The sequence below is a fragment of the Terrapene carolina genome, unplaced genomic scaffold, assembly GCF_002925995.2.
Source record: "Terrapene carolina triunguis isolate 2854851 unplaced genomic scaffold, T_m_triunguis-2.0 Scaffold238, whole genome shotgun sequence".
Lineage (NCBI taxonomy): Eukaryota > Metazoa > Chordata > Testudines > Emydidae > Terrapene > Terrapene triunguis.
This window is the reverse complement of record NW_020664589.1, coordinates 12,482,216-12,497,461: the sequence shown is the minus strand read 5'-3', so window position 1 is coordinate 12,497,461 and position 15,246 is coordinate 12,482,216. Positions and strand designations below refer to the sequence as shown.

Here is a 15,246-nt window from a genome sequence, read left to right as displayed (position 1 = left end):
TGGTATCGGAAGGCTGCGGTGCATGCGGGGTTGTGTAGAGTGATTGTGAGTTGCAGGCTGCTCGGGTGCTTTGTTATTGTAGGGTTGGTCGTGAGCGTTGGCCGGACATACAGGGCGACTCGCTCGTGAGGGCTGGGCTGCACGTGCTCCGCTGTCATTGTAGGGTTACTCGTGAGCAGTGGGTGGCTGGCATTAGTGATGTTTGTTTATTTTAAAACCCATCATTGGGACTGCTATCCTCATATTACTAATAGTGCAGTAATAACGAGACTGTGCCAGATGCTGTACAGACAAATAAGAAATGCCAGTCCCTGCCCCAAAATGCTTAGGGTCTTATGAGACAAAGGAACTATTATTATCCTCATTGCCAGATGGGGCACCTAAGAACTTAAGTCAGTGGTTCTCTGGCGGGCCGGGCCGGTTTGTTTACCTGCCGCGTCCGCGGGTTCGGCCTATAGCGGCTCCCACTGGCCGTGGTTCACTGCTCCAGGCCAATGGGGGCTGCGGGAAGCGGCGCGGGCCGAGGGATGTGCTGGCCGCCCTTCCTGCAGCCCCCGTTGGCCTGGAGCGGCGAACCACGGCCAGCGGGAGCCGCGATCGGCCGAACGTGCAGACGCAGCAGATAAACAAACCAGCCCGGCCCGCCAGGGGCTTTCCCTGAACAAGCGGCGGACCGGCTTTGAGAACCACTGACTTAAGTGATTTGCCCCAGGTCACACAGGGAGATTTTGGCTGAGCCGGGAATTGAACCCAGACCTCCTGAGTCCCAAGCCAGAAACGTCCCCATGAAATTATTGTTTTTGCCGCTGCACTTTTAAAATCTACTTCGCTCGCGCTGCATCATTGTAAGAGCATATCCCGCATTGCTTTGCTAGTGCACAGCAGGGAAATTCCTAGTCCCTTAGTGAAAGCAGTGTCGGAGATATCTTGTTTTGCTCACTAATGTAGACTCTTAGTCTACATTCCATATTATCTACACAAGGTCGCAACAACTTCTCACACAGTTCTTTCCCACTCACCTCACACATTCCTCGCTTCTACAAATCTCGCGTTATTAGGGTTATAGTTAGCCTAACTCTTGCTAACGAACTGTCATGTATTGCATCCCCTTCCTGTCAGTTCTTTCTCTGCTTCCACAACAGCACTACACCTTGCTCCCCTGCGCTCCTTTTTCAATAGGCCCAAAGGGGGCCATTGAAACGTCACTGTCCCAGAAAGGACGCTGCGTGGTAAGGTCATTATTCTTTTGGTTCCAGGGTTCCCCACTGAAGAGACACATGCAGTAAGAGCCAGTGCTTCCCATCAAAGAGTGACACCCCTTCATGCCACACAATATCGCACAGCAGGAAAGAAAGAGCCAGCAGAGGACAGGAAATGCAGAGAATCAGCTGCCTCCTCACGGGATTTGTCTTAATCCTTGGTGTGACCAGCACTGAGCGTTTTGCCCGGTCAGGGTAAGCCTCTTCTTTGTCCATCCTTCAGAAGTCTGGCTTGCCGCATGCATACCGCTGGGCTTCTCTGCAAGCCACAATCAGGATTGATTCAGGGGGCTAGGCTCAAGGAGACATCAAAGGCCAAGTTCAGAAGTCTGCTGCACATGAATGAGCGGCTTTCGAGGTGTGGGGACAGGCAAGAGACAACCTTGCAGATTCTTCCGGGGGTAGTGTAGGTTTTGGCAAGCTTTTGTGGTGTTTGTTTGCTGTGTCTGTAAAGCAGAAAGCCATCCAAATACATTCAAGTGTATCCGTCTAGTTCCATGCAGCATATACAAAGAGAGTATCTTTGCCAGTTGACTTGGGGAGTCAAAAAGCTAAATAGAGCATACGCTGCTAATGATTTCTTATTGTGTCTTTAGTGCACATCCCTGCATGCATACACCCTCCCTCAAGCATAAGTGCACACCCACCACCAACACACCCACCCACCCACATGCATTCACACACACGTACACACTTCAGATGCACCCCCCTGTACACATGTAGATGAGCATGCACACACAAATGACTGGTTCACCTCGTTCAATATCCTGCCACTAATAGCAGCCAATATGAGATGCATCAAACTATGGCAAAATCTCACACCCCTAAGTCGGCAATGCTGTAGATGATGGAACAATTCCTTCCTGACCACAGTGTCAATCAATTTGTGCCTCGAAGCATGGGATTTGATGTCCCCTATCTGATCATGCATAACTGCTATTATTATTGTTATTAGAGATGGGCTTGACCTAAACCCCAGGATCCAAACACACTTTGAACTGGGGGGAAATTCAGATTTGGATAGAAGCTGGGCAACGAACTCTCAGCTCTCTAATGGGTCAAAACAGCATCCCAGCTCCAAAGCAAAACTTCCCCTTGACTGCCATGTTAAAATTTAGGGAAGTCTGGATTTGACTCCCGCCCCTCCTCCCCCTATTAACTCATTTCCCACTAACTCTGGAAATACTGATATCTGGACCCCAGTTTTGTAGTTCTGACCTATCCCGTTTGGTTTTACAGTGAGTGACCCAGCCCTTGCTACAGTATTGAATCTTTTGCAGCCCTGAAGTCTACAAGCTGAATCTCTCTCGCTCTCTCTCACACACACACACACACAGCTGGCTGCTGATATATACACACACACTCAGAGTAGATAGATCTTTATAATAATGTCAGCAAAACTGCCTCTTTCATACCATTAATCCAGCAGGGTGAAATGAGTTATCCTGAGTTAATGGAAGGCATCTGATGTCAGTGTTAATTTTCAGCACTTTAGTTCAAGTTTCTAATTTGTCTGGGAAGCTGACACAAATAATCAGGTTTCTTAATGGGCTTCTACTCCAGAGACTAAGATCGGTGTCAGACAACATCCAGCTGAACAGAACCTCTCAACCTGGCAAAAGGCAAAATGGTGCGAAAATCTTTAACCAAGAACGCGTTGGATGTGAATTTCATGAAGCTTTTACATTGCGGGCGGGCGGGGTGGGGAGCTCCAGATCTCAGCAACCCCGGTGGAAATTTAGAGCTACTTCAGTGGAAGGGATTTTACCCCACTGAGCAGAATCTGGTCCTTGCTGTGGATTTTTGGTCATCACCTAGGTGTTGTTTTTCAGTGCTGCCACAGTCTCGGAACGAAAACAAATCAAAGGCCAGCTAAAAAGCAAATGATTTTTTTTACAGCGTTGACATGTCCCCTTTAATCTGCTGTTCAGGGGGAAATGCTTCCCCCGGTAATGGATTTGGATTCCTCTCCTTTGCATGGTAATTTTACAGCAGCCTTCGGAGGACTCTGTTCCGAGACTTTGCATGACAGCCACCCAGCAGCCCGTTCGCTGCGGATCCCTGTTCCCGACATTGGAACGAGTGGCATTGTTTTCAGGGAGATTGGAGAGGGCCAGCCAGGGCGCCTGGAGGCAAACTGCAGAGGTAGCCTTGCAGCTTTGAGGGTAGAAGGGAGCGTACCTGCGAGTGTAGAACCTCCTTGAGATAGGTGCAGAATATAAGCTCTCAGCTGCGTGAGGCAGGATATAGAGCTGATATTCAAGGGATTTACTCGTGTGAAGTTTTGGAAGCTCCTATCAGCTCCTCTTCCCAACCGCACCCCAATAACTCTGCTCCAGTAAATGAGGAATTAAGGGAGCCTTAGCAATTGCATCTTAACCGACCCTCTGTGAGGTTCTTGGCCAGAGTCTCTGCTAGTGGAACTTGGCACAGCTCCATTGGAGGCATGGGGCCATTGATGCTAGCTGAGAATCAGGTCCCCCATAGGTCAAATGCAGCCAGGGAGTAAGAGGGCACAGTTGCACAGAAGGCAGTGGTGTTGCATCCTCTTGGACTGGAGCTGGGTTTGGCCCCCATGGAGGGGTTTTCACATCACATTCCTTACCTGCGTTCCGGGCCTGATCCCCGTTGCTTTATGCCTGTCGCTTTCGCTTTGAGTGAGACCCGGTGCCTTCTGTCCAGCCGCAGGGTGTGCTCTGCAGAGATGCAGAACGGAGCCGCTTCCTATGTGGAGTCCCACGTGCAGCCTGTCTACCAGCCCTACCTCACAACGTGCCAGGGACACCGGCTCTGCAGTACGTACAGGTGAGGAGAGCAGCCTGCTTCAGGGAATGACGGGCGCCAGCGCTGCAGACAGGTGGCATCTGGACTAGCCCGTCCGCTCCAGGGTTGGATTACAGTCTCCGGGGATGCTAAGTACAAGGATTCGCCCAGAGACACAGCATCTCCCCGGGGTGCTTAGCAAAGGGTTTGTTCAGAGGTGTATAAGGAGCCATCACCCTGCACACTAGAGGGAGGAAGACCATTCCCCCAAACCCCTGTTGGGAGAGACAGACGTACTTGGCTCTTGGGTGTGGGCACGGCCCCTACTCCTGGGAGCATGCGGGCAGGGAGGGATAGGGAGTGGGCAGAGGCAGGCTGGCACAACAGGGGAAGTAAGCGGCAAAGGGATGACCTGGTTTACTCCCCAACCCTAGGAGCAAGGCGGGGGAAGGATTGTGACTCTCCCCAGGGCGAAGCAGTCGGCTCTTTCCGCACCCCGTACAGGCGCAGTCCCTAACTCCTTTCCTGAACCTTATTGCAGAACCACATACAAGGTTGCCTATCGCCTGGCCTACAGGAGATTTTCCCAGCCCATCTATATGTGCTGCCCCGGATGGAGGCGGGCAAACGTCCACGCAGTCGGATGCAGCAAAGGTAAATGAGTGGCAGAGAGAGAAGAATATGGATCGTGATGAGATTGCAGCATCTCCCCTTTGGCGCTTTGGTCCTGCTCTCCCTTCCACTTTGTTTTACACCAGTCTTTTTTCATTGACAGCGGTGGCTTTCTGCCTGATCTGCACTGGTGTAAACGAGAGCAGAATCAGTCCCATAGCCTCGAGAGGGACAGCTACAGCCTGGCTTGAGCACTGACCTGGGAGACAGGAGATGGGGATTCTGTTCCTGACTTTGCCATTGACTTGGCAGGGGCCCTGGGCAAATGACACCCTCTTGGCGCCTCAGCGCACCCCTCCGTAACACAGGGATTGGAACTACTACTCCCACGTTGGCAAAAAGCTTTGAGATCGCTGAATGAAAAGTATTTGCATCATGCTGGTGGGAGGGGCTCTCCTAGTGCAGAATGCTGGAGAGACGGAAATACAGCACAGCTGGGGGAAAGGAAATACAGCGCAGACAGGGGTTGTTAACACCCTGCAGAGGGCTCTCAGCACCTCTCTGATCATCACCTCTGTGTGTCTCAAAAGCCACTGCCCTTCTTACCAGATCTGTCTGAAATTAGTGTAATTCTCTCTTGTACTAAGCAGGCACTTATCCTTCCAACACCCGCCTGTGAGAACAAATCGGTTTCAATTAGCCATTCATTTATAGCCTTGCTTTGCTTGCCTTGCGTATATATCGCTTTATTAGCTTGGCTTATACCAGAGGAGAAATTAATAAACCCTTTCCGCATAAATCAGCAGTAATGGAACAGCTCTGCTGTTAGGGGGAAATAGTGATGTACAGCACAAAAGGAATGCCAAGCCCATCAGAGGCTAATCTCTTACCAGATCAAACCAGCCTGCAATATACTAACGCTTCCCAGAGCCTGTCACTGATTGAGAGCTACTGCAGTCCCCCTCTACCCCCCCCCCCCACTCCCTACACAGACTCTGAGGACATCTTCCTCTTTCCAGGACTGAAATGGGTTAAGTTACAAATGAAAGTGTTTATTGCGCTAGCGAAGCCCAGTGGAAAGGCTTTCCAGGCATCACCTCAGTGCCATTCAAAACACCATCCTAGATCTGTTGCTTCATTTGATGAGCTCCCGGAGTTACTAGAAGGCTGTGAAAATACTGAGTTTCTGGGGCCGAATCCTCCTTTCTGATCTGCTCAGGGATCTCTGACCAACTCTGGGCCGGATTGTGAACCTCTTACTTCCGCTGGGAGCAGCTGTTTGCACACGTCGTCTCGTTGCTGGCCCATGGGAGCAAGGCGTTCACAGCCTTTGCCCTCTGTGAGTCACTGTGGTGTCTTCTACCGCTTGTCTCACGCAGAGCGCCCGTCAGCCTCACGGGAAGTGTCACATGCTGAGCGTAATACAGATCTGATTCACATGGCGGCTGTTGCGTTCACGGGGTGGGGTCCTCCGCTGGTGGCAAGGGGCCGCGCTACGCTGACATTAATGGAGCTCTGGGCATTGACACCAGCGGAGGATCTGGCCCCATGTTTTCGCTCACCTTTAACATTCGCCCGAACTCTGCTGGCGGCCAGGAACAAAGGCCTGGACAGGAGCTCAGAAGGCGCCTGCATGTGTAATAAAAATCTCCCCGAGGACGGGAATTTGCAATGGTGGGAGCACGTGTGCGGCTGCCTGCGCCGGGAGGCCCAGACTTTTGCCTCGGCAACATGGTGACTGTGCGTTATTGTTTTACAGCCATTTGCAGGTTGCCTTGTCAAAACGGTGGGAGCTGTTCAGCCCCAGACAGATGCACCTGCCCCCCAGGATGGATGGGGAAATCCTGCCAGACAGGTAACAGCCCTGGTTTCCCTGTTTTGTATTTCAGTATCTTCCCTGGGCTTCCCTTTGCCGGGGCGATGGGAGCGGGGTGGGGGATGGCGGGATATAGCAGGTGACCTGTAGAAGGTGATTTGCAGGAGCTGACAACAATCTCCTGGATAGGCCAGTGGCACTTTGAAGGGCACCCAGGCCTAATGGTTTCCTCTGTTGGTTCTCAGCAGGGAGTGAACCTGAGCCGTGCACCAGCAGAGTGCCAGGCCCGTGGGCTGAGAGAGTAACTCCGTGCTCTGTTAGCTGTCATAGATTCTTTACATGGACCCAGCGTGTTTACCCAACCCGTGACACCAGCTGCGTGGTGCCTCCATTCCATGCTTTGGGTCCGCCCTTGAGATACGTGGGCGCTGCCTCCGCAAGGCGTCAGCTCAGCACCCAGCGCATGGAATGGGCCATCAGGCATCTTCAGCAGCTTCGTGCTGCCCTTGTGCCTTCACCAATGGTCAGGTCCTTGTGCAAAAGACCCTCCCTGCTTCCTGGTAGCTGAGCCCCGTCATTTGGAACAAGGGCTGCCGTCCCATGGGCATGGGCATTGTCGCTCATGGGCAGCGCTCGGGGAGGGACGATAGGACTGGCTCGCGGATCTGGGCTCTGGCACTGGGTGCCTTGGGGCAAGTCACTGAACTTCTCACTGACAGCAAAGGTCTGGAGGGGTGGGGGTGGGGGTGGGGGGAGTGCTGTTTATGCCCATAGCTCCCACAGACCAGCAGGCGGGGTGGGGGGGGGGGGCAGAGCCAGCCAAAGGGCTTGGATGGCGTAACGCTGTTGACCCAGCAGAGGGAGGCAGAAGCTAGCGTGTAGCTGGCAGATTGGGGTAAGGCGTTCGGGGTGCTCGGTGGATTTTGGGGGGGGCGCTAGCTGTGGGATTCCATTGCAAAGCAAAAAGGCCAGAGCCTCAGCTGGGGTAAAGGGGTGACGCGCCCGCCCATGACGTTACGGGAGCTCTGTTGCTTTACACCGAATGCTGTAAAACCCGTAAATCAGAGGCCCAGTAAGTCCAGGAGGTGGTTGGAGGCAGATGCCTGAGGGGTGTAAATCAGCTCTCTTGAAGCCGGTGAAGCGGCACTGATTTTCACCAGCTGAGGATTTGGCACATCTGTCATACCAATGCATGTGTGTGGGGTTGAAACACTGGCAGGCTGTAGGGACAGCTTGGATCCCAGCTAGGGTGACCAGACAGGGGGTGGGGGATAATAGGAGCCCATATAAGAAAAAGCCCCCAAAATCAGCACTGTCCCTATAAAATCGGGACATCTGGTCACCCTGATCCCAGCTCGGAGGGTTGAAGAGATTTTCCTGGTGCCTAGAACAGACTCGCCCAGGCACAGGAGGGGGCTGTCGTTCATTTCACTTTGTGGGCATGGTGTTAATACCCCCCCCGTGCGAGGCGAGGCTGTTGGGCTTTACACACCCACTTGAAAGGCCGATCGCACCTCACCGGGGATGGGCTGGCGCGTGTGGCCCCCCCGGAGCCAGCGTTGAACAGCGCTCACCCAATCGCGGCGCGTTTGGCTCCAGCTCCAGAATTAGGGAGCGTTCAGATCAGGGGCTTTGTTTTTGCCCTTTTTAGACGTACTGGGCCTGATGCGTCACGGGGCTTCGCCCGTTTTACCTGGGCTAGCATCAGTGGCGTAAAACGGGAGTAACACTGGAGAATCAGGGCCATGAAGTTTAGCTCCTGCTAGAAGCGAGGCCCGAGCTGGCTGCATTGACAGCAAAGGAGATTCTTTACTCGGGCAGCTGGGCACGGACAGACTCTGTAGGGTTCTCTCTCTAGCGCCCAACAAATCCAGCCTGCCGTCACCGCCCAGGTCTCCCCGGCTTGTGGCCTGGATTAAGCTGACGGCTCTCTAGTCCGAGCTGTCCCACGTATGCTCTTGGTGAGGGGCCCTGTCTGGCATGGTGGTGTCAATCTGCCGTGCTCTGTGCTAACCCGGTCTTCACAAGCGCTGCTCCCTGCTGGCCCGCCCCCGCCCGAGCCCCTGTGACTTTACCCCTGTGCTTTCAGACGTGGATGAATGCACTGGCCCGGGCCACGGCTGCAGCCGGCATTGTGTCAACACGCCTGGGAGCTACGGCTGTGCCTGTCGGGCTGGGCAAAGGCTCTCCGCCGATGGGAAATCATGCCAGGCTTCGGAGCCACCCACTGAGACAGAGGCCTCCCCCGCCCTCAACCGATCAGGTAACACAGCATGGGCTGGAGCTAGTCCGGGGGCATGTTACTGCTTGGCTGAATGTTAATTGCATAGCCGTCACCAAAGGGTACGAGGCAGTGGGGGTCTCTAGGCGCTAGAGCGGGGGTCTGGGAGCCAGGATTCCTGGGTTCGATTCTGACGTGTGACCTGGGCCAGTCACGCACCCACTCTGTGCCTCGGCTGTAAAATGGGGATAATGGCTTGCTGTGAGGTTTAACAGATTACTGGGCGAGACCCCCCCAGCTGGTGGGACTTAGGGGCTTTGGAAGCCAGCTACTGGCCAGGCCGGAGACACAATGGCCAGCGGGGAGACAACTGGGTCAGCACAACGTCATCTTTTCGCTGCGTGTGACTCCAGAGCCACGAGGACGGGAGTGACGGCGACGCTGGTGCCGGCCCATTATTACTTTTGGTACGCGCTGTGACACTTCAAACTCGTACCGTGAGTAATAATGCGCTGTGGCCAGCCCTGGCGACTAGACAGGAGCAGCACGGGCGGAAGGGCTGCGCCTGCGCGTACGGCTGTGGAGGTGATCCCTGCGGCCTGCCCTCTCGGCTTTCTCCTCTCCAGAGCCCCTTTGGGGCAATCTCTGCCATCTCCTCCTGGGCTATTGCAGCAAGTTTAGCAATATGGCTAAGATTTTGTCACGGTAAAAGTGACGCACGGATCACGGGCAGCAAACAAAAATTCACGGGCGCCCGTGACCTGTCTGTGACTTTACTAAAAATAACCAGGGGACAGGGCTAGGTAGGGGGGAGGAATGACAGCTGGAGTCCCAGGGGGTGGGAGGGACTGACAGTCTGAGCCCCACTGCCATGGGGGGGGGCGCACAGCCCCGGATCCAGCAGCCGCAGCCATGGGGGGTAGCCACAGGTGGGTGGGGCTGGCGGCAGCCGGGGGGCAGGGGCACACAGTCCCAGGTCCAACCTCAGCCACAGGGGGAAGGGGGTGTAACAGCCCTGTGAAGCCGCGAGGGGGGCGCACGGCCCTGGCCCCTGGTGGAAGCTGCAGGACGGGGAACACGGCCCCAGTTGCAGCCCCCGGTGGAAGCCGCGGGGCAGGAGAGCGCATGGTCCGGGTTCCAGCTGCAGGGCAGGGGTGCTGAAGCCGAAGAAGTCACGGAGGTCTGGTGAAGTCACGGAATCTGTGACTGCTGTGACCTCCGTGACTACACCGTAGCCTTATTTATCACTAATTCCGTCGTGGTACAAGGTGCACAGTTCCACCCACTGCCCCGGTTTATCTCTAGAGTGATGCAGGAGGCAGAGGGCTGAACGGGAGAGAGTCCCACCCTCTTGAGCAAATTCTTTGCTACGCCAGCTGCCCAGCCCTGAGGACAGCAGCAGTGCGGAGGACGGTGCTCTAGGCAAGGTGCAGGTGCCATTTTCCTCTCCACACGGGGTAGATACAGCCCCACTGAAGTCAATGGAGCTGTGCCGGCTCGCCTCCGCGGTGGAGCCAACCCTGGTGTTGCTGTCATCCAAGCCCATGGAAGGGTAGGACATACCGTGCATACACCACAGCCCAGCCTAGCAATACCTACTCCCTTCAGGAGACCATCAGTGGCTAGTTGTTTGGGCTTTGCGGACGGGGAGCGGGCTCCAGCGAGCTCATTAAGTGAAAGCACGGCCCTGCTAAATTGCGTCTGCACAAGGACAATTGCTAGCACGGGGTAATGAGGCATCCCATTGCTAATTGCACCTGGCTGCAGCCCACTGTTGTGTGCCGGGTGTCAGACCCTGCCTGCTTTGCTGGAGGAGGGCAGCTCCAGGGCCCTGTGGATCGCAGACCCCAACCTGCCCTTTGAAAACCTGCCGAAGCCAAGGAATGAAAATGAATCACTTTTGAAATATCTTTGGCACCTGAGCATCTCTAAGGAAAAGTGTCAGTGGCTGACTGCCTTCTCTTAATTAATACCCTTTGGTGGAAACACAGGAGGTTACTTCAGGGCTAAATTAGTTGCAGCCGGACAATAATTCTAAACATTCATCTCGTTCCTGTTCAGAACAAAGGTAATTCCCCTCCCCCCCCCATCACACACACATTTTGGACCCATGCTTTGCTACTCTGTGAGGGGAAAAGGTGAACTGGTCTCAGCCTGAAGAGCAAAGGCTGGTTGGAGTGTGTGGGGTAACGTGCCCATCAGGATTAGGGTCAGAGGCTGGGGCTTGGACAGCTTTCTGTGTTCCAGTGCCTTGTGATTTGCTACACTGCAAAGACCATGTTCTTCAGTAAGAACCAGCATTGCTTGACTATACTAGTCGCTTGGTTGCCTGGTTTGGGCCAGATTCTCAGCAGGTGGAGGATCCAGCCTAGGGAAATCTCTGCAAAAAAAAATATCAAAGGGCCAAATCAACTGCCCAGCCCCAGGGAAGTCAGTGGAGTCATAAGATAAAAGTGGGTTCCCCCCCCGGTCCCCTGTACAACAAACCCACTTGCAGGAGCATAGAGGAGCCAAGCATGCAGAAGGCACGTTCATGCGTGACGGAGACCTTGCCCTGCAGCCCACCCCGCTGCTAGGACCATCCAGAAGTAAGAAGCCCGAAAGCCGAGGCCGTGCGAACGCATGGTGCAGAAGCTCTTTAGGAGTGTAAATCCCAGGGCAGAATGGTCTCAGAATAAGGGCAGATTAATTAGCTTCCAGGGGTCAGGCACAGGCGCTCCTCCGTGGCTCAACTGAGGGCAGGTGTGTGTTTTCAATCAGCCACTGGTGTCCTGGCTGGTCATTACTGCCCAAGCCCCTTTCCACAGTTCCTGGATTAGTTGAGGCGGTCGGGGGGCTGCTGGTAAACTCTCGGCGGGGATTTCTAGCTAGGACGTAGATTGATATAGGGGACGCCAGAACTGTCGCTTGTTTTCATTCCTTCAGCTGCTCAATGAACTGGGTCTCAACAAGCACGTCAGAGTGTGGCATGTGGGGTGGCAGAGAACAGCCTGCTCATTCCCTCACTCTCAGGCAGACCTCCGGGTTAACCCTTCGGCTGCTGCTCCCCCGCGGGTTGCCAGTGGCACCTGTCCAGGTTTTCCCAGGATGGCTGGGAAATCCGCCAGGGGGCTCAGTACACACTGCCACCTCCGCCCTTTTAGGGGCTCCTGGGTTTTTTGCACCTGAGAGGTGGCAGCCCTCGCTCCGCCATCACAGCCCAGTTTTAAGGATGACGGTTCACTTTAAGGGATTTTATTAATTCCTGTGGTGTTTTGCTCATGGCAGGCGCCTCCAGTGAAATGAAGGAAGAAATGCAAGCCCTCCGGAGCCGGGTGGAAGTGCTGGAGCAGGTGAGCCCCCGTCCGTGAGTGCAGACAGAGATGCAGGCACTTGTACCTCAACCTTTTTTCACTGCCCTTTTAATTCAGAGTATTTGGCTCCAGCACCTCATTGCACAGCTGTTCACATCTGGAATTTTTGCCCTTCGCCGGCTCTATTTTTAATTTCGCCACCTCATCTAGTCTTGGCTTCTGGTATCAGCATTCCCCGCCGCGCCGCCCACCGCTCGCAGCAAACACTGTGACAACTCTCCCCACCAGGAGCCCTGTTAGCACTAGTCAACTACCCCAACCGTCAGCTCTGCCAGTCCGGGAGATGGCTGAGCCGGCCGTATCCGCTGCTGGCAGGTCACGCTGGGTGGCCTGATAGTGTAATGGAGAGGGATGAAAACTAACAGCTCCTCTCTCTCTCAAAAGAAACTCCAGTTACTATTGGCTCCATTCCATAACCTCATGCCATCGGCAGCAGATGACGTTAGCACAGACCCCATCAGCCAGCTGTTCTACTCCCTGCGGCAGCTGGATAGAATCGAGTCCCTGAGTGAGCAGATCTCCTTCCTGGAGGAGCGACTGGAGACATGTAAGTAGCGAGGGTAGTTTGGCAGTGCTCAGCAAGGAGAAGGCCCTTGATTCTGGTTATTGCTAGAGATTGTACCCCTGCACCTTTTGCTATGACAGTGACACTGCCCTAGACACCGGGTCTGTAAGGTAGACATGGTCCTGCTGCTGAATTCTAATCCCCGTTCTACCACTGGGTTAGGGTTACAAGCTCACTTCAAAAAGCCACGTCCCTAACTTGCAGGGAGCAGGTGGAACAGTGACATGCTCTAACTGGCCCCTTTTTTGTGCATTCCTAATGGGTAAATCAAAGTGCAAATGCCAGATTGCTTCCCTCTTGTAAAGCAGATCTAAGAAGTAGAACGGCAGACATACCACGCACGTGCAGACCAACTGGATCGGTTATGTCTATGCCACAGTTAATCTACTTCTACGCCAACTCTCAAACCATCAGCTTGTAATTAATAAAAGATGGTTGCAACCAGCCAGCGTTTCATTTCAAAGCTGTTTGTGTGGGGGCTGAATCCGATCCCTTCATGCAGCAGCCAAAGATAATAAACAGCTGCACGGAGATCACATAGTTTTGGGCAGTGGCGAGGGTATATATTATCTCAGCTCCTTTTCATGCCACTGCTGTTCAGGGGCCATAAGCATCTACATCAGAAACTGCCTCAGATCCTAGGGTTTGCGGGTGCAGTGTCAGAACTCAATCCTTAGTGAAACTCAATTCAAAAGTTAACAGTCCAGGTGAGTTTGGTGAGTACAGAACTCGTCCAAATCATGAGTACAGGGAACGTTGAGGGAAGTTGCGCCTAAAATTCTACAAGCCGTTTTTTTTTTCTGCAGCGCAGCAAATCCGTGTGGTTTAGAAAAGGCAAAATTGCACCACAACTTTGAACAAAAGCATTTGATGAAAACCTTCGCTTCTGAAAAAGTGTAACTAGCTGACTAAAGACCAGGCAGGGGGCTTAATTTCCTACCAAGATGTTTGCAGCAGCTGTAGTTATCCAGCTAATGTGTGGGTCCTGGAAATTAACCCAGCCTGGTGAAATAAGTATCAACATAATGTTTGCTGTTAATTTCAGCGTACAGCCTGGTATAAGTTTGTGTTTTCACACAGCTGCGTTAATTTCAATGTACAGAGGCGTTAGTGGAGCACTGCTCCTTGGGATAGGAGAATGTTTTATTCCCCATTACAATTTTGAAGTGCTTTGTTTTAGTATGCAATTTGCCAGCCATTTACAACTTTTGCATTTGAAAGCCTTTTGTTTTCCATTAAATGCTTTTGATCAAACTTGCTGAGAAACCCGCTCATTTGTCCACTCAGGAATTGGTGTGCACCAACAATACAGCTTAATTCCTGATTAGTTACCCTGCCTCTAAACGGTTGAGGAAGTCCTACAATATACCTAGTTCCAATATAGTTGCTTATGTGCGTAAGAACACGGGCCCTACAAGACAAAGTCAATTTTCAGCTGGTTCCTGTTATAAAGGGGCAAAACTTTTTCTGTTATTTGCTAAAAAAACAAAAACCCCCCATAGGTTGGGGGGAAAGTGTTACAGGGGTTGCTCTGTAGTGATGTTTTTTGAAATAGGCTCACTCTGTCTTTTAAGGACACATTCTTATCACCAGCACAATACTGGAATGTGGAGCTGTAAACTGGAATATTTCCACACTACCTTGTGATGTTGCTTAAAGTTCACAACTGTAACTAATTTGTGCCAGGCCCCATCCTGCCCCATGGATGTTTTTTCCCTTTTAAAACAAGAAGGTTGAAAAATTAAGATGGAAACTAAGACCCATCATGCTAAATTAAATAGTATTGATAGTGCAAAAACCTGTCACTGAACAGGGCTTAGAAAGGTAGCTGGAATTCCCTTCCTTCCATCCTCAGCGAGACTCCAGTTTTTTAAAAAGTGGTGTCCAAAGGCTTCAGTTGCAGGCACAGTTTTTCTTCCGCACTGCTCTATGGTTGGGGTACTTGGCCATCTACATGGTAAGCAATCAGCAGCCACATATAGAAAAATGTAGCTGTTCTTGGTTTAGAATCAGGCCTGTCATAGCTTGGCGACTCTACAGCAGTGAGATAAGAGTGACTTTTGGATACCCCAATTGTACTGTGTGCTGCAAATCTGAGCCCCTGGAGAGTGGAATAGACACGTTAAATGCTTTGTGGATAAAAGACCAAATAACAAGGCCCTTAATGTTAGTTGAAGCTAGAGGGTTTTAGGTGGTTTGGAGGGTTTTTTCCTATGGTTTAATAGTTTAGCATTTGATATTATTATAAGTTTGGATTTAAATTCATTCCCAGACTGACTGTGTAAGGGTTCTACCCATAAATACCTGGGATCTTCCCTGAAATCTAGGACTTGATCAGCTGTGCTGGTCAAAAGTTACCCCTTTACAAGCAATCTGAGGCTACGTCTTCACTACCCGCCGATCCGGCGGGTAGCAATCGGTTTATTGGGGATCGACTTACCGCGTCTCGTGAGGACGCGGTAAAATCGATCCCTGATCGCTCTGCCGTCGACTCTGGAAATCCACCTCGACAAGAGGCGGTAGCGGAGTCGGCGGCAGCGGTCGGCTTTCCCCCGTCCTCACCGCCAGGTAAGCCGACCTAAAATACGCAACTTCAGCTACGGTATTCACGTAGCTGAAGTTGCGTATCTTAGGTCGGAACCCCGCTGTAGTGTAGA

General features: G+C 52.6%; 1 protein-coding gene across 7 annotated transcripts in view; it reads left to right on the top strand.

Annotated features, from left to right (window-relative positions):
- EGFL7 (EGF like domain multiple 7) overlaps positions 1–15,246 on the top strand; it is a 30,265-nt gene that overhangs the window by 14,664 nt on the left and 355 nt on the right. For all 7 annotated transcript variants that reach the window (XM_024206632.2, XM_024206634.2, XM_024206635.2 and 4 more), the window contains 7 exons: positions 1,257–1,454; positions 3,942–4,064; positions 4,564–4,676; positions 6,394–6,489; positions 8,540–8,713; positions 11,939–12,003; positions 12,409–12,571. In XM_024206632.2, the coding sequence (XP_024062400.1) occupies positions 1,375–1,454; positions 3,942–4,064; positions 4,564–4,676; positions 6,394–6,489; positions 8,540–8,713; positions 11,939–12,003; positions 12,409–12,571 (814 nt within the window). In that variant the 5' untranslated portion in view covers positions 1,257–1,374. The remainder of the gene's footprint in view (positions 1–1,256; positions 1,455–3,941; positions 4,065–4,563; positions 4,677–6,393; positions 6,490–8,539; positions 8,714–11,938; positions 12,004–12,408; positions 12,572–15,246) is intronic.